This window comes from Vombatus ursinus, unplaced genomic scaffold (assembly GCF_900497805.2).
Source record: "Vombatus ursinus unplaced genomic scaffold, bare-nosed wombat genome assembly UNPS02014794.1, whole genome shotgun sequence".
In the NCBI taxonomy this organism is placed as follows: domain Eukaryota; kingdom Metazoa; phylum Chordata; class Mammalia; order Diprotodontia; family Vombatidae; genus Vombatus; species Vombatus ursinus.
Window position 1 is genome coordinate 21,472,029 of NW_020954572.1, and position 23,102 is coordinate 21,495,130.

Sequence of the window (23,102 nt, forward strand, 5' to 3'; positions counted from 1 at the left end):
CTCCCTTTGCTTAAGCCAAACTGGACTATGCATTATTCTACATACATTTTCTATGTTTTCCTGCATTTGCTTATGCCTGGAATGTCTTCCTCTCAAATCATCCTACTGAATTTCTACTTGCTCTTTAAACCTCAACTAAAATGCCACTTCCTCTTTGAAACTTTCCAGATGAGTAGTCTTGCCCCTACCTAGGGCTTAACATGGCTCATAGCTCCGTAATGCGCACTTACTTATGTATAATAATTATTTATGTGTGTATCACATCCTCCTATTATACTGCAAGCTCCATCAGGGCAAAGACCTTAGCTAAAGTTTGAATCTCCCCTGATATGTGGCACAATTCTCTGAACACATCAGGTGCTTAATAAATGTTTGCTAAATTAACTAATGTATTTAAATATATGTGCACTCTTAAATGAGAGTGCAGTAATTAAGTGAACTAAATTCCTTCAAGGATTATGTGGGGAAATTAAATGCAGAGATGTCATGCTGACAGGGGAAAATGGGTCTTAAACTGAATATCAGTATTGAAGATTTGATTTTTAAATTATGTCTGAAATTTTTGTAAGGGAAAAGGTCAAATGTCTCTGAAGTTATAACTGTAGACAATGAAAAAATATGATTTCATAATACAGGACTAGAACCTAGATTTATGCTACATAGATGTAAAATACTGAAGAAATACATTTAAAAAAAATACAATTATTTGGGGTCATTATTACTCAAATGGAGCTGTGATCTTACAGATTTAAGAATTCTCTTACACAATGCAGATTTCAACCCACCACTCCTGCCCATCCTGGGTGACTTTTATCAACATCCCCCCATCAGGTGGGGAGGAGAAGCACCCACATTCTGAGGGCCTTCTTTAATTTCTCTTGACATCTCAAAGATATCAGTGGAACACCGATTACTCTCACAACAGGACCATGCACACCATTTTCTTTTTTTGTCACATATTTGCTATATTTTTAAACTCCATTTCTTTTTTCATGTTCATATTTGTCATTTGTTTCAGCCTGCTTCACCTCTACCATGTGCTTCTTCATTGTCTTCTATGTTATTTTACTCAACACTGAAATATATCATTAGAAATGAAATTTTAAAACCCTAGAAACAGGGTCAGAGAGGTGAAAACGGTGACAGGGCACCATCAGTGGTGGATAGCAGAATGTGGTGTAAGGTGTACTGGACAGAGCCAAGAGACAAGTTCAAGCCTTGTGTTTGCCAGTGCCTGACTGTGACTTTGGGTAAACCACTCAGTCATGGTGGGTTATGGTTCCACCATTAAAAAAAAAAGAAAGAAAGAAAGTCCTACCCTGGTTTCCTGTAACGATCAAGAGATAATGGATATGAAAAGAATTTTTAAAATGTAATATGCTACATAAATGTTAAGGATTATTAAGTCACTACCTCACATGTAGTCAGTCAGGGAAGACTGTCATTTGTCATAGTTTATTAAGGTGAATGAAACCAGGCACATTTAAATCACATTCCCTTTTCACCATCAAGAAGTCGAATGGGCTCTAAGACCAGATTGATGAATTACACCCATACAGAGCTAAGTAAATACAAGATTCAGATATTAAATCAATAAATGGCTTTCTAAACTGTGAGGCCACAATACCCAGAAAGATAAGATATATTTGATGTTTTATTTGCCACCAGGAAGATTAGAAGCAAGAATTATAATTATTTTGTCGTATTCTTCCCTCTTAGAGGCTTAGAGAGCTTTATACAACTCAGCCACCAAACTCAGCCTATAATCCTTAGAGTTTTATACTTAAAAAGCAAATTACAATGAGCCCCAAAGGGAGGAGAGAGCTTTTTCAGAACTCACATCAACAGATATGTGAAAGCAGTAAGAAGGTCATCAGAATTCCTAATGGGGAAGTTGACTGAGGGCACAGCTTATCCAGCATGGACTAATAACAAGTTAGAATTAACCAATCTACTCCATTGATAGCTTTAACAACTGACTCAGCCCTCAAATTCAACAGTGAATTACAAATGAAAAGCCCATTAATGCCTCCCTGGTTCAATTGAGTAGTGCTTACCAGGATCTTATCAGCTTTGGCTTCACTAATGCCTTTAATATTTATTAGTTCCTTCTTTGGTGCATAGGCAACGGCCTCAACGGTGTGATATCCAGCTTCTTCCAATTTCTTCAAGTCATTCGCATTTATGCCACATTGCTGCAAGGGAAGAGAACCATTTCAAATGGCTTTATCATTAACCCTTCAGAAGTCACTTCTACAGAGCAAACTGAATACTTAGCCCTTATTACCAGTTTAGAAAGTACAATGCAGTCACAGAAAGAAAGCTGGCACGAAGTATTAGCAATTAAGGAAAGAGAACTAGTTCCACAAACACATCCTAGTTAGATACTGATCATAGTTGAGAATAAACAATATGGTCACTGTAAAACAGAACGTTATTTACACTCATAGTACTTAATGACTAAACTGCATATTTGTTTGTTTACAAAAGAAGCTGTGGGAGCAGTGGGAAAACAAACAAACCCAAAACCTCCTGAGCTGGAAGTCCAGAGCTCTGAGTTTGAATGACCTTAGACAAGTCACTAAAGTCTCTGGGCTTCAGTTTCCTTATCTGACAATTGGAACAAAGGAGTCAGTATCCAAGGCCAAATCGAGTAAGATGAACTTTAATGAGATGTAAAATTCTACAATAGGGTTAAAAAAGATCAACTTCACAAGTACATGATGGGGAATGTGGCGCTAAATAACAGTTCCATAAAAAAAGATTTAGTGGTCTAAGTAAGTTCAATGAGAAAGCAGTACAATAGAGCCAGAAAGTGAATGCAATCCTAGCTTTCATCAAAAGAGGCTTAGTGTACAGCTGAGGTGGCAACCCTGCCACTGGAATGAGATTAAAAAGGTATTGGGAAATATTTAACAAAAATAAATAAAAATACAATACAATATAGCTAATGTTAATTTGTGGCTTCCTGAGTCAATCTGTGGCCCACAGGGATCCATTTCTATTTGAGTTTTACACCACTGGTGTGTGTACAGGACATAGGATATGATTATCTAACTATTCTGCTCCAGTTAGGCCACGTTTTGGGAATATTACGCTGAGCTCTGGACATGCCTTAGGAAGGCCATCCACAAGCCGTAGACCATCTATGGTGCAAATTTCCAACGTCCTCCCCTCCTACCTTTTCAGAACTAGATTATGAACCTCTTACAGCAGTTATAATCTGACTGCTAAGTAGTCACAGCAGTATCTTCACAGAGGTTGTAGAGACTGGCTCCCCAGGTCACCTGGCGGTTGTCGCAGACCCTAACGGGGCACGCTTCCTAAGAAACAGGGACTGAGTAAAAGCCCAGCCTTCTCTTTGATTCTGGGTGGGGCTAAGTAAGTCGAGTAGGTGCTGACAGATTTTGATATTCATGGTAGATATCATTAAACTTGCTCCTCTTCCAAACTTTCACATTGTAGTAGAAAATACAACCCTCCTCCTCACCTAGATTTATAAGCATGGAGTCATCTTTGACTCTTTAGCCCACCTATTCAATCAGCTATCAAATCTTGTCATTTCTGCTGTCCATCATCTCTCCCATTTGACCCCTTTTTGCTTACCTAGACTATTGCAAGAGCCTCCTGATTGGTCTCTCTTCTCTCCAATCTAAGCTGCCAATGTGTGATTTTCCCAAGCACATGTGACCATTCACTTCTCTACTCAATTAATAAGGGGCTCCCTATCAACTCTATGATCAAATATTATTTTACCTTTATCTCATCTATTCTGCTCAAGTTTCATAAAGTCCTCCATTATTAGTACAGTAATACAGGTAGGTACAGGGCGTAGACCGATGCTTTCATGTGGTTAAACCTAGTGAAGAAATTCCCTCTAGAATGCAGTCTGGCACCTTCTCTGTACCTTAGTCTTAGAGAACTGCCCAGAGCACTGAGAAGTTAAATTTCCAGAGTGAGAAGCAGGACTAGAACCCATGTCTTTTGGTCTTTAAGACCTTCTTTATCCATTATGTCACACTATTAATACATTTAAAAAAACTCAAACAAACCTGAGCATATTCCCTCCCCCCAATGTGTATATATTTATTTATATTTATAAATAAGTAAATATACATACATGGCAGTATATGCTCATTTTTTTTTTTTTTTTACTAATAGGGATCAAAAAGGTTTGGAGACCATTGATATAGATGGCAGTGACCAGGATGGTGAAGGGGGCTGGATATCATTCAGATGTGAGGATCAGTTAAAGGAACTGGGGTGTTTAGCCTAGAAAACAGGAAATATCGTTGAGGGTAGTCATGAAAGGGGGAGGGGGTGCCTATGAGACATGACAGATGGCTTCCATTATCTAAAGAGTTGTCATGTAGAAAAGGCATTAGACTTGATCTATTTAGTTTTGAAGGGCAGAATTAGGGTCAATAGACCTTATAAAAAGATAGATTTAGGCTCAATTTAAGGAACATTTCCCCAGTAATTAGAGCTATTCAAAACTAGAATAGAATGCTCCAGAAAGTTATAGATTGCCCCTCACTAGAGGCTTCAAGTAAAGACTAGAGAACCACTTACTGAAAGTGCTTCAGAGAGGGTTACTAGACAGGACCGGTCAGTCTAGATGGTCTCTGAAGTCCTCTGCAATTCGATTCTGTAATTTGGGTATCACACCTGGCCTACCTAAGGCTACCGGGATGATCTACTGCTGTACAGCAAAGAATTATGAAAAGCATAAAATATACAAATATCAGGTGCTAGAATATGAATTATAAATCTCTGCATTTTATAAGCATAATCACAATACATTCAGTTTTAAAATAGCATATACTAGATAACTGATAATGAATTCAAAAATCTTAGACATCAGACATAGGCCTGCATCATCAAGAAAGGATAATTTTTAAAAACAAAACTATGGGTTTGTGCCTGTAACTTTTTCTTGCTTTTATCCAAAACAATGTTTTTTGATATTAAAGCCTAAAAGGGAAATGAAATGGGCAATTTCTAGTTTTTAAAACTTGCATATGAGGTGAGGCGGGATATTTTATGTCGAAGGGGAGCCTTCCCACCAGCTTTCAAATTTTGCAAAATGAGAAATCCCAATTCCATCCTCAGATAAGGCCAAGCTTTGGGGCAGTTATGCCTGAGCAATAAATTCCAGTGGCTCCCTTTTGCTTCTAGCATCAAACATAAATTTCTGTGTGACATTTACACACACACACACACACACACACACACACACACACACACCCCCATCTCTGTGTGCCTTTGCACCACCTACACCCTGTTCCTGGATTATAAGATCTTTAGCAGTTTGGTCACCTAGCAACAGTAGTGAGGACCTCTTTCCCCCTCTGGCTCTCAGATTCTGCAGCTGATACTCACTGCTGCTCCAAAAAGGGATAAATAGTCTAAGGAGAGAAGTCCCTGCCAGTCCAATGCAGGCTCTCTTCCTCCTGGCTTGTCCAGGATATGGCCCTGGCTAGATCAGCTTCCTCTTTAAGTCTTTATAGAAGACCATTCAAGTTCCTTCTGTAGATCTTCAGCAACCCTAATCTGGGTCTGACCTGAGGTTGATAACCAGCTGAACAGATAAAAGCTGCGATTTTCTCATCAGGTAAGCACGATATAATCCAGCAATACAATTCCAGACTTAGATCTTGAGTACATACCTCCAGTCGTGAAATGGGCTGTGGGCCAATGTTCTCTTCTTCCACAGAGGTGTCTGCACTAGCTTCAAATTGCATCTGCATGGCCATTGTCCTGAGAAACATAAGTATCATGAGATTACAGATAACAAAGGAGCATCATTTGCACTACCTTGATACCCACAAACATACAAAGATTTTCTCAAAAGCCCTCTACTGACTGCCATCACCCTCTTATCTCTCCTCCCTTCAGCTCAGTTCCTTCAAAGAGCTCTCTTTCTATTTCTTACAAGGAGGAGTCATACCTTTCTGTGCTATTTGACACCACTAAAGACCATGTCCTCCTGGACAGTATCTACTTCCTTAGCTTACAGGAAGGAAACAACTTTCCTAAAAAATTCTCATGAGGTTCCACTATCCACACAAGGAATCAGCTTCTCTTTCTCCTCCCTTTCTCAGTCAAACTCCTTAAGAAAGGAGTCTGTGCTTACTGCCTCCACTTTGTCTCCTCTCACTCTCTTAACCTACTACAACCTTGCTTCCACAACCTCACCACTCAACTGAAACTGCTTTGTCCAAAGTCACCAAGGGTAAATCAAATGGCCTTTTTAGAACCAGGAAGATAGTCTATACTACAACATGGTAAAGAAAGACAATTTGAAAGACAAAAGACTTGAGAGGATCAATGCAATGTTCAACCAAAAGTCCAAAAAATAGATGATGGATTTTAATCATATCTCCTACTTGAGAAAGTAAAGAAGAACTGCAGAATGAGACATACATTTTCTGACACAGCCCATATATGGATCCTGTTTTCTTTGACTACTCATTTGCTACAGGAGAGGGAATTTACTTATTTGTTAGGAGTTAGGGGGTTGGGAAAGAGTGGTGGTATAATAATGATGCCAAAAGATAAGAAAAAGAAAGGATAATTAACGAAATGTTTACAGAATACAACAGAAGACAGTTTAGAAACACAGACAAACAAGTAGAACAGTAATGGAATTAACATTTTAAATGTATTGTATACTTTTTTTTTTTACTTTTAGGCAATTGGGGTTAAGTGACTTGCCCAAGGTCACACTGCTAGTAAGTGTCAAGTGTTTAGTCTGAGGCTGGATTTGAACTCAGGTCCTCCTGACTTCAGGGCCAGTGCTCTATCCACTGCGCCACCTAGCTGCCCCTATTGTATACTTTTTAAAAATCAAGCTATACATAAGTGAGATTCGTTTTTATATGGAGTTCTTTTTTTCAGTTCTTTACATATAGAAATGATATTTGTTGATGTCTACCAAATTCATAATTAAAAAAAGAGAAAAAAAACCAAATAATCTTTTGCCAGTCTTCAGCCTTCTTGACTTCTCTGCAGTATTTGACATAGCTGACCATCCATTTCCACTGGATTTTCTTTTTAGTCTTTGGATTTTTATGATTTGAATTGGAATATTCATGGATTTTCATACTGATCTTTTGGTTCTCTTCTTGCCAATCTGATAGCCCCTTCTTAGTCTCCTTTGCTGGATCATTATCCAGGGCAAAGTCACTAAGTACTGGAGTCTCCCAGGGTTCTGTTTGGAAAATTTTCTCTTTTCTCCCTAGACTTTCTCACTTGGTGACTTCATCAGTTTCCATGGGCTCAATCAACATCTTTGTGCAAATGATTCCTAGGTCTACATGCTTTGTTGTTGTTCAGTATCCAATTCTGACTCTTTAGTGACCCCAAGGGACCATATCATGCCAATACCATCCATGGAGTTTTCTTGGCAAAGATACAGGAATGGTTTGCCATTTCTTCCTCTAGTTCATTAAAACAAACAGATGTTTGTGACTTGCCCAGAGTCACAAAGCTAATAAGCATCTGACACCCTATTTGAACTCAGGTCTTCCTGTCTAGAAGCCCAATACTCTATCCACTGAGCTACCTAGCTGCCTGCAATTTTACATATATCCAGCCCAAATATCCCTCCTGAGCTCCAGTTTTATCTCACCAACTGCCTACTGGGCATTTTGAACTATATGTTCCATAGGCATGTATGAAACAGAACTCTATCTTTTTCCCCAAACCCACACCTATTCTGAATTTCCATATGACTATCAAGGGCACCAGCCCCTTCCCAGTTACCCAGATCTACCACCTCAGCGTCATCCTTAATTTTTCATTCTCCCTCACCCAGTACATTGGATAAGACAACAAAGGTCATTTCTACTGCCACAACATGTCTCATACGTACAGCCTTCTTTTTATTCACACAGTCAGAACCCTCATTTAGGCCCTTGTCACCTCTCACTTGGATTCAATAGCCTCTAAGGTCCCTTCCAGCTTTATATATATGATCCTATAATTACTGCAATGTCCTCATCATTGGTCTTCCTGACTTTTCCCACTTCACAGATGCCAAACCAATTTTCTTAAAGTATAGAACCGACCATGTCACCTATCTACTCAATAAATTCCACAGAAATACTGATAGGATCAAATATAAAATCACATGCTTGGCATTTAGTAATAACAAATGTTTACATAGCACTTTGCAAAGCACTTGGTACAAATCTCATTTTAAACTCTTTATAACCTGGCCCATTCCTACCTTTCCAGTCTCCTTGCACGTTATTCTCTAAGTTAGCCTATATATGGTTTCTCACAAGATGGCTCATTTCATCTCTTTAGTCTGTGTCCTTTAATCTGCTGTTGCCCAGGAATTATTTCCTTTCTCATCTCCACCACATCTTCTGCAGGAATATAAAGCAAACCTTGAAGTACTATGTAAATGCTAACTGTTATTGTCTGCTCTGTCTGTGTCTTGTCTTACTACATACCCTAAATATGTATAGATTGTCCTCTCCCTTAGAAGGTAAGCTCCTAGAAGGCAAGAACTGTTTAATTTTTGTTTTGTTTCTCCAACACCTAGCACACTGCCAGGCACAAAATAGGTCCTTAATAAATGCTACTTAATTGGTTATCCAGCAGTCTCTTGTCTCTTTCACTACCTCCTAATCCTTAATCCTAATTAATCCTAATCCTTACCCCATTCCTTAACCATAGATACTCACCAAAGTTGTACCCTCCCTCCTTTCACTACTTCTATACTTTCTCCAGTGGTGATCTTATCAGCTCCCATAGTTTGAGTTATCATTCCAAATCAATATTAAGTCAAGTTCTTTCTCTAGAATTTCAGCCCCACATCTCCACCTGTTTCCAGGGCACCTCCATCTCCAGATGCTCCACTGATCTTGAAGATCAATAAGTCCAATAAGCCTACCTCCAAATCTGTCTTTCTCCCTAACTTCCCTATTTATGCTAATGGTATTACCATCCTCCCCATCACCCATGGCTCAATTTTGCTGTCATCTTTGACTCTTCCCAACTCTTTACCCTCCATATCCAAATTATTTGCAAGTTTTACAGATTCTATTTCCATAATATCTTACATTCTTCTTTCCAGGAACACTGTCCCCACCCTAGTCCAGCCTTTGCCACTTCCTACAGGAAGTCTTTCACTGGTGTTTTCCTCAAATGATGTAATATTTACTGATCTGTGCTAAGTGTTGCATCCTCCTGTGTTGTGCCTCCCCCCCAACCCCCCAAAGAGGAAAGCAACTTGAAGGCAAGGGCTATTTTTTGGTTTCATCTCTGTATCCCCAATGCCTAGGCAGTGCCTTACACTTAATACAAACATTAAATGAATGAACTCTCAACTGAATACCCTCTTAAAGCAAATTCCTTCTCTCCCCTCTCCAATCCTATATACTTCTGTCAAAATAATCTTCCTTAGGAAGAGATCTAACTATGTTATACCCCTACTCAAAAAAATCTTGAGAGGCTCCCTACAAGATTTAATTCTACTGGATTGCCTGAAGGATAAAATATATACCCCCTAAACCTGACCTTTAAAGCTAACACTTACCCTTCAAGGTATTTGCATTGCTCCTTTCCCCTCCAGTTACCTTCCAGCAACACTGATCTCCAGGCTCTTCCCCAGAACTTGACACACCTCATGACTGAGCATTTGCACAGGCTGCCCCTATCCCTGGAAGTCCTTCTCTTCCGCCCGGGCTCAACTCAGCTGCTACCTCCACAGTTGCCACTGATTCCCCTCATTGAACATATTTTAACTCCTCAAATTTTCCTAGAGCACTTATCTAGATGTCTCCTTTCCTCCATTAGAACCTATTTTGTATTATATTTGAGTGTATACATATTACATCCCTCCAGGAGAGCAGGAACCGTGTTTTTTTTAAAGCCAGTTTTATGACTTTTCTACATGATTACGTGCTGGTCTCCTGCTTAGTTACTCATTTGCTTCAATTCAACTTAACCCACAAGAAAGGAAGTGACAATATTCTCACTATCCTTGAAGTGGGAGAGCACGTTTGAAAGGTAAAAACTACCCCGTACTGGACTTGTTTCCCAGTGGGTAAAGCTTTATTATCGCAAAAGCAAAAAGAACCAAGCAGTGTCAGGAGACGGTTGGTTGGCTAGATGAGCAGAGTTGGGTTTTTTATGGGTACAAGACCAAGAAGTGGGAGGCTTGATCCCTCTCAGGAGAGGGATAAGGAAGGGATAAGCTCTGATAAGGGATAAGCATGATGGCATGACGTCAGCAACTGCATGACAGGGGGCTTCGATTTTTACATATTTATGGGACGTTAATGGGGGCTTTGATATCAGTCATATAGGTTACTATAGGGCAGTAAAAAGTCTCATTGCACTTGGCAGTCTTGGGAAAGTTCCTAGACCACAAGGCCACTAGTGGTGTGGTTGCCTACTCAGGATGGGGGGGAGGAGACAGGGCCTCATTTTGCTGGGAGAAGGGTAGGACCTTGCTGCTCCCACTCCATCCTGGCATAATCAATCAAATAGCATTTATTAGGCCCCTACTATATCTCAGGCACTATGCCAGGAGCTAGAATAGTGGGAAAAAATACTACATTTGAGATGGAAGATCTTACTTGAAATCCTGGTTCTATCAACTTACTGTTTGTATGTCCCTGTGCACGTTACCTCTCTAGGCCTCAATTTCCTTATCTAGAAAATGAGGGGACTGAACTCCGAGGTCCTTCCCAGCTCCAAATCTAAAATCCTATGACCTGACCACATCACTTCCTAGTTAATAGCTTCCTCAAAAATCTTCAGTAGATCCTTATTGTTTCTGAGAGAAATACAAAAACCTTAATAGAGTATTTAAAGTCCTCCACAATCTGGTTCTCATCTATCTAGCTTTTGATTCATTTCCTATTACTCCCCTAACTCCTCCTCCTGCCCACTCTCTGTTCTATTCAAATATGCCTGTTAGCTGGTTCCTGTCCATGATATTCTCTCTCCCACCTCCATGGTTTTGCACGGGTATTTCATATCTGCAATACCCTCTCTGCACTTTTTTAGGATCACTTGCTTCCTTCAAGGCTCACCTCTTCTGTGAGGCCTTTCCTGTTTTCCCCTCTCTGCCATACTTCTCAACTTTCCCTCCTGAAATTACTTAATACAAATTTTTTATTTGTTGATTTGTGTTCTATCTTCCTACACCCCCACCAAAATGTAAGCTTCTTAACAGCAGAGACTGTTTTTTTTTTTTTGTCTTTGTATTCCTAGACCCTAAAAAGGGTGGTTAGTGTCTTACACATAGTAGATACTTCATAAATGTGAACTTTAATCCTAAAATCCCCTCCAGTTGTATATCCTAAGAAGTTGGCTGGCAGAGTCAGAAATGGAAGAATAATCACAACGTGATAAAAATATGCTTTCATGATAAAGAATATGACAAAATCTTGTGAATTCAATGACAAATCATATAAAACAAGTGACTGCAGCAAATTTGCTGCATATTTTTAAATATGTAAAAAGTAGTAAGGTTTATTGTGTAAGGCAATTAATTTATTTTACATTGTCTCAAATAATCTTCAGACCACGGACCACATCACCCATAACTATGCTATCACCATGACCTCGAACTCTCTCAAGCTCCATATACTACCTCTTTCCTCTCTTCTCTCAGCATCTCACAGAGTACTCACCTCTTTACTGAGAATAGAGGGCATCCAACCTAAATTTCTTTTTTCTTCCTTACTTCCACACTTGGAAATTCTTCTACATTATCTCTCTCTTTCTCTCTCTCTTTTTCCTTTGCTCTAGTCTCCAAGGAAGAAGTGTATCTTCTTGCTAAAACCATCCCCTTTACTCGTATCCCTGACTGAATTACCTCCTAGCTCCTCTGAGATATTGCCCTTTTAATCATTCATTCATTCATTTTCAAACACTATCAACCAGCACTTACTTAAATGCTAAGCACCATACATCTCCTAATGCGTTATATGGTTCCCTAATGCCTACAAATATGCCTAGATGTCCCTTTGCAATCCTTTAAAAAAAAAAAAAACCTTTCCAACAATCCTTGCAAGCTATTAACTTCTATTTCTTCACTCTTTCACAAATTCCTGTAAAGAGTCATTTCTAGCCCTTAATATTAAGGATCAACCTATTAGAGATATTAGAAGAGAAGCAGATCATATATTTCTCATAGGTATGGGTAGGTAATGTATTCTTAATCAAAGTGATTAAAGCAATTACAAAAAAATAAAATAGATAACTGATTACATGAAACTGAAAAGCTTTAGTACCTACAAAACTAATGCACCTAGAATAAGAGGTCAAATGGGAAAAAAAACCCTCTATCAAATTTCTCTAAAGGCTTTATATCCAAAACATATAAACTATCAACAGATACAGATAAACAGATAGAGAAATAGATACATGACCAACCGACATATGACCCCAGTAGATAAGTGGTCAAAGGACGTGAACAAATAGCTCTCTAAAGAACTACAAACTATTAACAACCACATGAAAGAATGCTTCAAATCACTAATAAAATTGGCAAAGATGACAAAAGGTAGGAATATCTTCAGTGTTGGAGGGGCTGTCAGAAGATAGGCATACTAGTGCACTGTTGGTGGAGCTGTGAATCAGTACAACCATTTTGGAAATAATTTGATATTATACAAATAAAGTGACTAAAATATCCCTACCTTTTAACCTAGAGGTTCTATCACTAGGCTTATACCTCATGCCAAGAGGGCCACTGCTCCATATACAACAAAATATTTATAGCAACACTTTTTGTGATAGCAAAGAATTGGAAACAAAGTAGCAATCTACTGGTTGGGGAAATGGCTAAAAAATTTTGGTACATGAATGTAATGGAATATTATTTGCTATAAGAAATGAAGAATGTGATGAGAAGCACATAGAGAAGCATAGAAAGATGTACATGGACTGATGCAAAATGAAGCAAAGTCAAGAAAACAACATACACAATGGCTACAACAAAGTACACACACACATACATATATTGCAAAATTACAAAGAACAAGAATGGCTTAAAAGAAGAAATATGAGAAAACATTTCCACCCCACTCCTTTGCATAAGTGGGAAGTCTACAAATATTGTACCTTGTGCATATTTTCAGACATTTTTGTTGTATTGATCAGTTACGTTGATTTCCTCCCTTCTTTTTCTTTTTTTTGCCTTTTAAAATACTATTGGTTGTATGAAATAGTTTTATGGGATGGTTGTTGGGGGTACTATTGTGATGTTAAAAAAATATCAATAAAAACTTATTTTTAAAAAGTCATTTCCACTCATTGCCTCAATGAGCTCATGTCTCACTTAACCCCTTGCAATTTGGCTTCCTCACCCTGATAGAAACTGTTCTCACCTAGTGACCATGATCTCTGAACTACTAATTCCAATCATCTTTAACACATGCCCTACCCATCGGCCAACACCGTATATTGTAATTATGAGATATAAATGTGTCCAGGAGGTGTAGTAAAGAGCAAGGGGCAGAATGCCCAAGGTGGTACCCACAGAATCTTAAAAGACCCTGAGGGAGTCCTCCACTGCATTCTGTAAACCTTCCCAACAATTTATGAAAACACATAGCCAAGAATCCTATAGAATGAGAAAATATGTCCGGATAGTGATCTACAGTACCACTGGTGGAAATATTTGCATTAATGAGACCACAGATCCACAAATGATTAATTATCTACTTATCCTATACTCCTATTACACTGTAAAATGCACTAAGGTAGGGATGAGTCTCACCTAAACATTCCTTTTCCACAGCACTTCAGTTTTGCACATAACAGGTGCTTAATTGGTGTTTGTTGAATCTAACGAAAGATGTATTGGGAGGATCTAGAACAAATTAACAATCCCCACAGGGAAAAAATGGAAAAATCTCACAAAAATAGATTTGGATAAATTAAGCAATAAGGCTGGTTAAACCCAGTAGAAGGGGCACGATCTCAATGTCTGAAAGTTACAGTCACTACAAAAAAATGGATCAGCAAAAGGGGTACAAGTTATACAATAACAACATAGTAAAGACAAACCACTTTGAAGGACTTAAGAATCCTGATCCACGAAAAAACCAACCTCGATTCCAGAGGACACACGATGACGAATTCTACCCACCTACTGATGGAGAGGTAATGGGCTCCGGGTGCTGACTGACCTATTTTTGGCCACGGCCAATGAGGGAATTTGTTTTGCTTCGTTATGCACAATTGTCACAAGGCCTTTTCCCCCCACCCCTTTCATGGGGGTGGGAAGAACGAGTGGCAGAGAAAGGGTGTTTTTGTTAATATAAAAAAAAAGCTAAAACGACAACAAACGGATAGAGACACCACCTGCCCTGGACAGTCTGGACAAAGCTTCGGGGGCCCGAGAACCTTATGAAATTGCTCGAGGCCCCGGGACACTTAATTCACCGTCAGGGGCAGAAGGCCGGAATCCCTGATCTACCGCTCGCCACAGCCCTGGGCCTCAGTTTCCCAGTCTGTCGAGGAAGGGGGCTGGACTAGAGGACTCCTCCGGTCTCTCAACTTTCAAGCTGGGATGCCGCCAGCACCGGGCCTTGGGGTCCTGGTACCACAGCCGGGGGGGCCTCCCGCGTACCAAGGGGAGCGCGGCGGCAAAGTCGGGGGTGGGCGCCGCCGGAAGGACAGGCCGCTCCTCCGAGGGGTCCTGGGGAGGGGGTGCCTCACTCACTCACCTCCAATACGGTCCGCGAGCTCCGAGTCCGGGCTTGTCCGATCCCGCCCCCAGCGCGCGCTCTCCCGCTCACTTCTCCAGCGGCTGCCGAGTTCAGAAATCCCGCTAAACTCAGGGCTCCGAGGTTACGTCGGGGTCACGCACGCGCCGCACGGACCTCCCTCCCCCTGTGCCGTCCGTTCCCGCCCTCCCACAGTCGCCAGTAACTGACGCTTCGGTAGCCCATAGCGTTTTTTAAACTAGAGAAATTAAACCGCAACCGTCATCTGCCTGCACCACTGCAGCAGAGACCCGAAGCAAAAGTCAGGACTGGAGAATGAAACCCACTTCCGCGTGCCCCTCCCAGCGTGGACGACTACAACTCCCAGCAACTAAGCCGTGGGCGCTGGCTTGGACTGTAACTCCCAGCATGCAGTGGGTCCCACCTGGAACTACAACTCCCAGAATGCATTACCGCAGACTGACCTTTTAAAGGTGTTAGCCCCTCCCGCAACCCCACCCCCACCCACCCACCCACCCTCACCCCGAACCCTACCGGGATTGGGCCCAGCTAGTCAGTACTTGGGGCACTGGTTGTTCCCGCGTTTCCAATCGGGACGGGCCCACGACTAGGTTTAGCAACTACTTGCAAATTGGGGGAAGGGGGAGACGGTGAGGGAGCATGAGGAGTCGATGGTACTAAGGTTGTAAACCTAGGTGGAATCGGAGGATGTCAGAAGAGGGCCGGGCTTCGGGGAAAGGCAACAGGTCTGTTAGAATTATGTAGAGTTTGAGATGCTCGTGGGTGGTCCAGCTCAACATGGCGGGCCTGGCGCTCGAAATCGAGAGACAAGGGATTGCTTAGCTACGGGCTGTCCCAGAAGTCTTAGTGCATCTAAGTGGCGGTGGTGTGTTTTTTTGTTTGTTTGTTTTTTGAGTTCATATAAGCTTCACAGCTTAAAACAACACTACATTTTTTGGAACACCCAGTAGATCTGAAAGTCGTCTTCGGAGAGATGATAGTTGAACCCAAGGGAGCTGATGACATCACCAAAGGAGAGATTAATGAGGGGAAAGCAGCGGAGGGTTTTTTTTGGTTGGGGGGACGACGACCCCACCCTTAAGGGCATGGATAATAAAAGCGTCAAGGAGATACCATGTCACGGACTCTCCATCGTCAGTTTCCCAGTGTATATCCAGTCGTCAGTTGCCATACCTTCACCTTTCTTTCTCCGTTACCCACCTTCTGTGCCCCTCTCTACACTCCCACAGCCGTCACCCCACTTCAGGCCTTTGCCCCCTCTCACCTGGACTGCTGCTGCGTAGCCTCGCATTTGGTCTCCCTGCCTCGAGTCTCTGCTCTCTCAAAACCATTCTCCAGCGCAATACCAAGTGATTGCAGTGAAGGCTGGGTCTATTCTTCTGACTCCCCAGTTCAAAAAAATCTAGTGGCTGCCTCTTTTAGGGCAAAATACAAACTGGACAGTCAAAGGGCTTTTAAAGCCGTTCACAATCTAGTTCTATCTTACCTTTTTCCAGGCTTATTGAGCCTTACCTTCATACACACAGTTCTACATAGCTGTTAAAAGTGATTTTCCTAAATCGTTTCCCACCTAGCTGATTTCCTGACTTCATCATTGTCTCCAATAACTCGTCTTGAAAGATCGCATAAACTCTGAACCTCACACTTCCTCAGTTCTGTTATTCACACCACACCCAGTCACACTCTGGCCCTGGGACCTCTCCCTCCCATTTATAATATTTGGTGGAGGGCGGACATGGGAAAGCTCCTCCCAGAATCTCCATCTGGGCTAGCCCTGGGCAGTTGTCTCCTAGCTGCAGGTCTTCTTTATTTCCCCACAGGTATCCTTCTTTTCCACTTGACTGATTAATGACTGACTAAAGGGAAGGTATGTGTTATTCCCCTACTCCATAAACTACAGTGCATAATTATTTCTAAGATCAAATTGAAAAAGGAGCTTTCAGTCTGATTTGCAGCTGTATCTTTCCGTAGGTATTGTCTCTTCTGCTAGAATGTGAACTCCTTGAAAGCAGGCACTGTCTTGCAGTGCTTTGCAGATAACAAGCCCTCAAAGCTTTATTCATACATCCAGACTTCTCTGTTTGGCATTTAAATACTTTCACAACCTAGACTCAACCCACCTTTCCGGCCTTTTTACGAATTACCGCCAAGCGCACTATTTTGTCCAGTCTATGTAGCCTTATTATTCATACAGCACTATGGCTTCCATCTTGCTTTTGCACTGGCTGTACCCAGTGCCTGGGACACACACCCTCTTCACCTCTGCCTCTTAGAACCCTCAGTTTCCTTCAAGGCTCAGATCAAAGGCCATCTTCTACTTTAGATTTTTCCTTATTCTGCTCCCCTCCCCCAAATTATCTTGTATTTTCTATACATGCAAAATATCTCTTCCCAGCTAGATTGTGAACTCCTCAAGGGAAGGGCCTGTTTTATTTCTGCCTTGGTATCTCCAGTGTCTGACACATATTGGACATGAATGCTTGTTGATTGATTGATGATTCCGCAAACGAGATTGAGAAGGAATGACCAGACAGGTAGGTGAAGAATCAATAGATATCTTGAAAACCCAGAGAAGAGTATTCTGAATGAGAGGATAATCAATAACGTCACATGCTGAGAGGTGATTAAAGATGACGACTGAGAAAAGGCCTTTGAGTTTGATGGTTTCATCTTTTAAGAGATTAATCTTGGATCTCATTCTTTCTGATTTATGAGGAAACTTGCTCATTTCTTATCCCCTCTCTTTAATTTTCAATGTTTTTCATGGACTCCTTGCCTACTGTTTGCAAACATGTCCCCATTTTTTTCCATTGTTAGGAATCCTTCATTTGATCCTTCATCTCTCTAGATATCATCCTAGAAAAAGAGGTCTACATGCACTGCTTCTGCTTTCTCACCTCACCTTTCAAATTCTTGCAGTCTGGCTTTGAACTTGCATTCAATTAAAACTTCACTCTATAAGGTTCTTAGTGATCTATTAATTGCCCAATCTGCTGACTTTATCCTTAATGACACTGAAATATTTTCCATTGTTAATGACCTCCTGGACAATATTCTCCCTGGGTTTTATGACACTGTTATCTCTTAGTTCTCTTACCAGTCAGGTATTTCTTCAGTCCCCTTTACTGGCCTCCTATGTGTGTGTATACCGGAGTACTTATTTTGTCTCAGCCCCTCTTCTCTTTTTATACTTCCTCTCTTGGTGGTCTCATCAGCTTGTATGGGTTCAGATGTCACCTCTCAAATCTATCTATCCAGCCCAAGTCTCTTCTGATCCACAGTCTCATAGGGCCAACTATAACACCTTTAACTGGATATCTGTTAGTAATCTCAAACTCAACAATGTCCAGAAAGAACTCATTATCTTTCCATTCAAATCTACTCATATTCTGAACTTCCTTCTGTTGAAGGCAACACTCTTCTTCCTGTCAAACAAATTTTTCAGTGTTAGATTCATTCTTAACTTTTCCTTCTCCATTGACCCCTTCGATGCAATGAGTTGCCAAGTCTTGTCAATTCTGCCACATATATATATATATACATATACATATATATATATACATACACACACACACACACACACACACACACACACATATATTCTTTCTACTCACAAGGCCAGTACCCTACCTTAGGCCCTCATTACCTCCCATGTTGACTATGATAATAGCCTTTTAACTGTTCTACCTGCCTCAAGTCTCCACATAGATGCCAAAGAGATAGCCTTAAAATTAGAGGTCTGGCCCTGTCATGTCCTAGTTCCAAAAACTCCAGTGGCTCTCTCTTTAAGGTAAAATACAGACCTGCCTGTTTGACTTTTAAAGCCCTTCATGATCTGGCTGCAGTCCTTTCCACCATCATTTGCACGTTACTCCCTTTCACATGCTAAGTTGAATGAGTGCATGACTGAAAAATAATTTATTAGGTGCTTGCTATGTGCCTAGCATTTTACTAAGCTCTGAAGACATACATAAAAGTATCAAACTGGCTAGGTTGCTGTTCCCTGAATGGGACAGTTCATCCTCTCCTTACATTGCTTTGCACAGGCTGTCCCCCGTGCCTGGAATGCCCTCCCTCCTTACCTCCATCTCATAGAATCCCAAGCTTTCTTCAAAGTTCATGCCAATTACTATCTCCTAGTCATAGGGATTGGTCTAGCCATTCCAAAAAACAATTTGGAATTGTGCCCAAATAGTCACTAAATTGTGCATACCCTTTAACTCAGGGATACCACTTACTAGACATATACCCCAAAGATGTCAAAGAAAGAGGAAAAAGATCTGAAAGTTCAAAAATATTTATAGCTGCTCTTTTTGTTACACCAAACAACTGGAAACTAAGGGATGTCCACCAGCTGGAACATGGTTGAACATATTTTGGTGTTGTGAATGTAACAATATTATCTTGTTAAAAGAAATGACAAAAGGGACGGTTTCAGAAAAACCTAAGATTTGTGTGAGCTGATACAGAGTAAAGTGCATGAAAACATAACAATTTATCCAGTAACATTAGTATTGAAAAGACAAGCAACTTTGAAAGACTTAAGAACTCTGAACAAAACAATTACCAACCGTAATTCCAGAGGACTGAAGATGAACCATGTTACCTTCTTCCTGAGAAGGAGGTGATGGCCTTAAGGCACAGAATGAGACATGTATTTTCTGATGAGGCTAAACTAGGGATTTGTTTTGCTTGACTTATACATATTTATTACAAGGGTTTTCTTTATCTTTTTCTTTGTAACTTGTGAGGGAGAAAGCGGAAAGGAGACAGGGAATAGCAATACAATTGCTTTAAAAAGAAAAAAAAAGAGTCATTGGAGCATTTTTTAAATTCATGGAAGAGAACAAAAGGAAGACCAGAAGGAAACACAGGCAGGGCAGTTCTGAAAGTTAAACATTCAATTTGTCCTCATATTTAGAAGGAAAAGCAAGCTGTACATTGTGTAGATTTCTATGATTTCATGTGTTTCATGGTTTTTTCCTGTTCTATAATATATATGGAAATGCTCAGTTTTTTGGCTTCAGAATAAAAAATAATTTTTTTAAAAGCACAGAAAACAAAGGAACTTCAGAAGGAAACCTAGACAAGCAGGACAGCTCTGAAAGTAACTTGTTGGATTTAGTATATACTTTTAAAAAAAAAAGCAAGCTACATGTAATAGAGATTAGAAGTTTCATATATAATCCTCTTTTCCTGTTCTATTTGGCATATGGAAGTATTCTTTTTGGGGGTGTTTGTGAAGTTCAGGATAAAAAGAAATAAAATTTTAAAAAAATCAGTTGCCACCTCCTACAGAAAGCCTATCCTGATCCTCTCATTTGCTAGTCCTGGTCCCACAGTGGTAATTATTTGGTATATATTTCATGTTCCATGTGCATGTTGTTTCCCCCTGAAAAAATGCAAGGTTCTGGAGTTCCAGAATTATTTTATTTTTGTATTTGTGTCTATAGCTCCTAGGACAGCGCCTGGCACCTAATCTATGGTGCTTAGTAAATACTTGTTGAGTAAGTGACTACTTGAAAAGAACAATATCCATTGAATGATGAGGTCAGATACCAGATTACAAAGATTTGAAGTAGTGAGAAGAGAGGAAGGGGAGGCCAACGAGTTTAGATGGGTTTTGCTAGGATTTTGGCTGTGAAAGGGAAGGGAAATTTAGGACAATCATTTGAGGGAATGGAAGGTGGTTGTGGTGGTTGTTTTTAAGCCTGAAGGGAGACCTGGGCACATATATAGACAGAAGGAAAGGAGCCAATAAAAAAAAGATTAGTGATAGGGAATAATTGAGGGACCCATCTGCTGGAAAAGATGAGAAGGTATAAATAAATTGAGAGGTGGAAACAAGACATAGAGGCAATTACAATAGATCATTTTGATTATGTGAAACTGAAAAGCTTTTGCACAATATTAACATATCTAGGATAAGAAAGGAAGTGGTCAATTGGAAACAAAAAAATCTATCAGGCATTAGGCAGTGTAGTGGATAGAGCACTGAACCTGGAATTATGAAGACCTTACCATCTGTGTAACCCACAGGTACATCACTTAACTTGCCTGCCTCAGTTTCCTCATCTGTTAAATGGGTAATAATACTAGCATTTACCTCCCAGGGTTGTAAGGAGGATAAAATGAAATATTTGTAAAGCTCTTTGCAAACCTTAAAGCACTATGTAAGTGCTAGCTATTATTATTATTATATCTGTGATAATGGTTTTATATACAAGATATATGGACAACTAACTGAAATATATAAGACAAAAAGCAATTCTCTGATAAAGAAATGATAAAGGATATGAACAGTTCCCAAAAAAAAGAATTAACTACCATATTATAACCATACATCCAAATATTAGCAACTACATAAAAGAATGCTCCAAACCACCAATAATAATAGAAATGCAAATCAAAACAAGTCTGAGGCTTCACCTTCCACCTAGCAAATTAGCAAAAATAATAGAAGAAGGGAATAATCAATGTCAGAGGGGTATTAGTGGTAGGTGGAGCTATGAATTGATGCCACTTTCTGGAAAGCAATTGGGAATTGTGCAAATAAAGTGACTAAAATGTCCCTATTCTTTGAACCAGAGACCCCACTGCCACAAATATTTCCCAAAGAGGACCTTGGCAAAAATAAAACTTCCATGTACATGAAAATATTCACAGTAGTACTTTTTACGATAGCAAAGAACTGGAAACCAAAGTGATGTCCATTACTCTGGGAAATGGCTAAGCAAATTGTGGTAGATGAATATAAGGGAATATTACTTTGGTATAAGAAACAGCAAGTGTGATAAATGTAGAGAAGCATGGAAAGAATTATATGAATTGTAATGTGAAGGAAAGCCAGAAAAACAATATACATAATAGCTAAAACAATGTAAATAGAAAGAAGAGTAAAAACTGAATGTGAAATAGAGACCAAGCTTGGCTGCAAAGTAGAGATATGAGTGGATGACCTCCCTTGCCCCGCTTTTGTAGAAATCAGAGTCTATTGTGTGGAACATTGCTTATAATTTCAGATTTATTTCAATGTTTTGATTGGTTTTTATCAAATCTTTTTATTAATTTTTTTTGTCACAAGGGATATTCTCTGGGTGGGGGCAGGGGAAGGACAGTGTGAAAACAAAAGATATAAATACAAAACTATTTAAAATAAGTAAAAGGGTTAGCCTTGGTCAGGGGGGCTAGTTCATTAGAGATATCAAGGGGTTTTGAGAGGTAGAAAAGGGGAGAAGAGGGAGCTCATGACCAATAACTACATTTTTCTAGTAAAGTATGAAGTGAGGAACCCTGCTAAGAGAAAGGGACCGAAACAATATGGGAGGCTGGAGGAGTGGAAAGTAGGCTTAAGGCAGACTTTGATAGGAATGCAATAGAGAGCCAATTATATCCTTTTGTTATCTTTTGTTTCACGTCTTCCCAGAATTCTAATATACTTTGTGGTCAAGCTATACCTTTTTGTGAGACTCTGGAGCTACTCTCTTCAATTACGCTTATGTCCTAGGCATCCCTAGCTCCATACAATTTTTCATCATTGGGTCTTCTGTTTATTCATATTTTCAGCTTTATGTCTTGAATTAGAATTTTTGTTTTGGTCAGTGCCAGGTTCCAACTCTCCTGCACACTTGAATAGGATGGTAGACCCTTGTTTGGTCCCAATCTGTATTGTTTGGGTTTCTGCCAGTAGCTCTACCTCCAACTGATGACTGTTACATAGTTATCTCCACCACATCATGGGGACAAGGGGCCTGGAGCCTCCCCCTCCCCCTGCTCTCCCACCTCGATCTGGAAAATTTGCTTAAAATTTTTTGGCTCTCTCTTCATACCAGAGAAGTCTGAATTATTATGGTATTAAAATATAGAATATGTTGATATTATATAATACTATACATGTATTTTATGAATTTCTGAGTTTCTAAACCTTTTCTGTGTTGTCTACAGCTTTTGCAAAACTCCCCCAAAATTCCCATTTAATTTCTTATCCCAACCTGTGATATATCAAAATTGTGATGGGAAAAGTCTCAATATGGAAGGGATAACTGTATAAAGTGCTGGCAGGTCCCAGGCTTCCCCATATCCTCTGGGAACAGAACCCCGCAAGGTCATCAGGGAAAGCCCATGTCAGTTTGTTGCAAATTTTCAGAGACTCTATAGCATGTGGACTGATCACTGCCCCCTTGATATAGGAGCTGTCAGTCCCCCAGGTACTTAGCTACTCTCCTGCCAGCATAGAGAATGTGTTTGACTATCCTGAAGCTTCCTGGCTGAAGCACTCCAGGACCAAGCTAGAAGGGCTCTGAATGCTGTGGTTACCTTGCCTGGCTCCTCTGGCTGGCCCTCTTCTGAGTGCCTGTGGTCCTTTGGGTATTCCTTTTT

The 23,102-nt window shown here is 40.2% G+C and overlaps 1 protein-coding gene across 2 annotated transcripts in view; it reads right to left on the reverse strand.

The window, feature by feature from the left end:
• RAD51 (RAD51 recombinase) overlaps positions 1 to 15,070 on the reverse strand; it is a 39,056-nt gene extending 23,986 nt beyond the window's left edge. Inside the window, exons 1-3 of one of the 2 annotated variants that reach the window (XM_027869925.1) lie at positions 14,703 to 15,070; positions 5,670 to 5,744; positions 2,058 to 2,195 (exon numbers count right to left, since the gene is read on the reverse strand). In XM_027869925.1, coding sequence (XP_027725726.1) covers positions 2,058 to 2,195; positions 5,670 to 5,744 — 213 coding nt within the window. In that variant the 5' untranslated portion in view covers positions 14,703 to 15,070. Of the gene's footprint in view, positions 1 to 2,057; positions 2,196 to 5,669; positions 5,761 to 14,702 lie in introns of both variants that reach the window. The other variant, XM_027869924.1, reaches the window with a different exon arrangement.
• Positions 15,071 to 23,102: the final 8,032 nt, after the last annotated feature.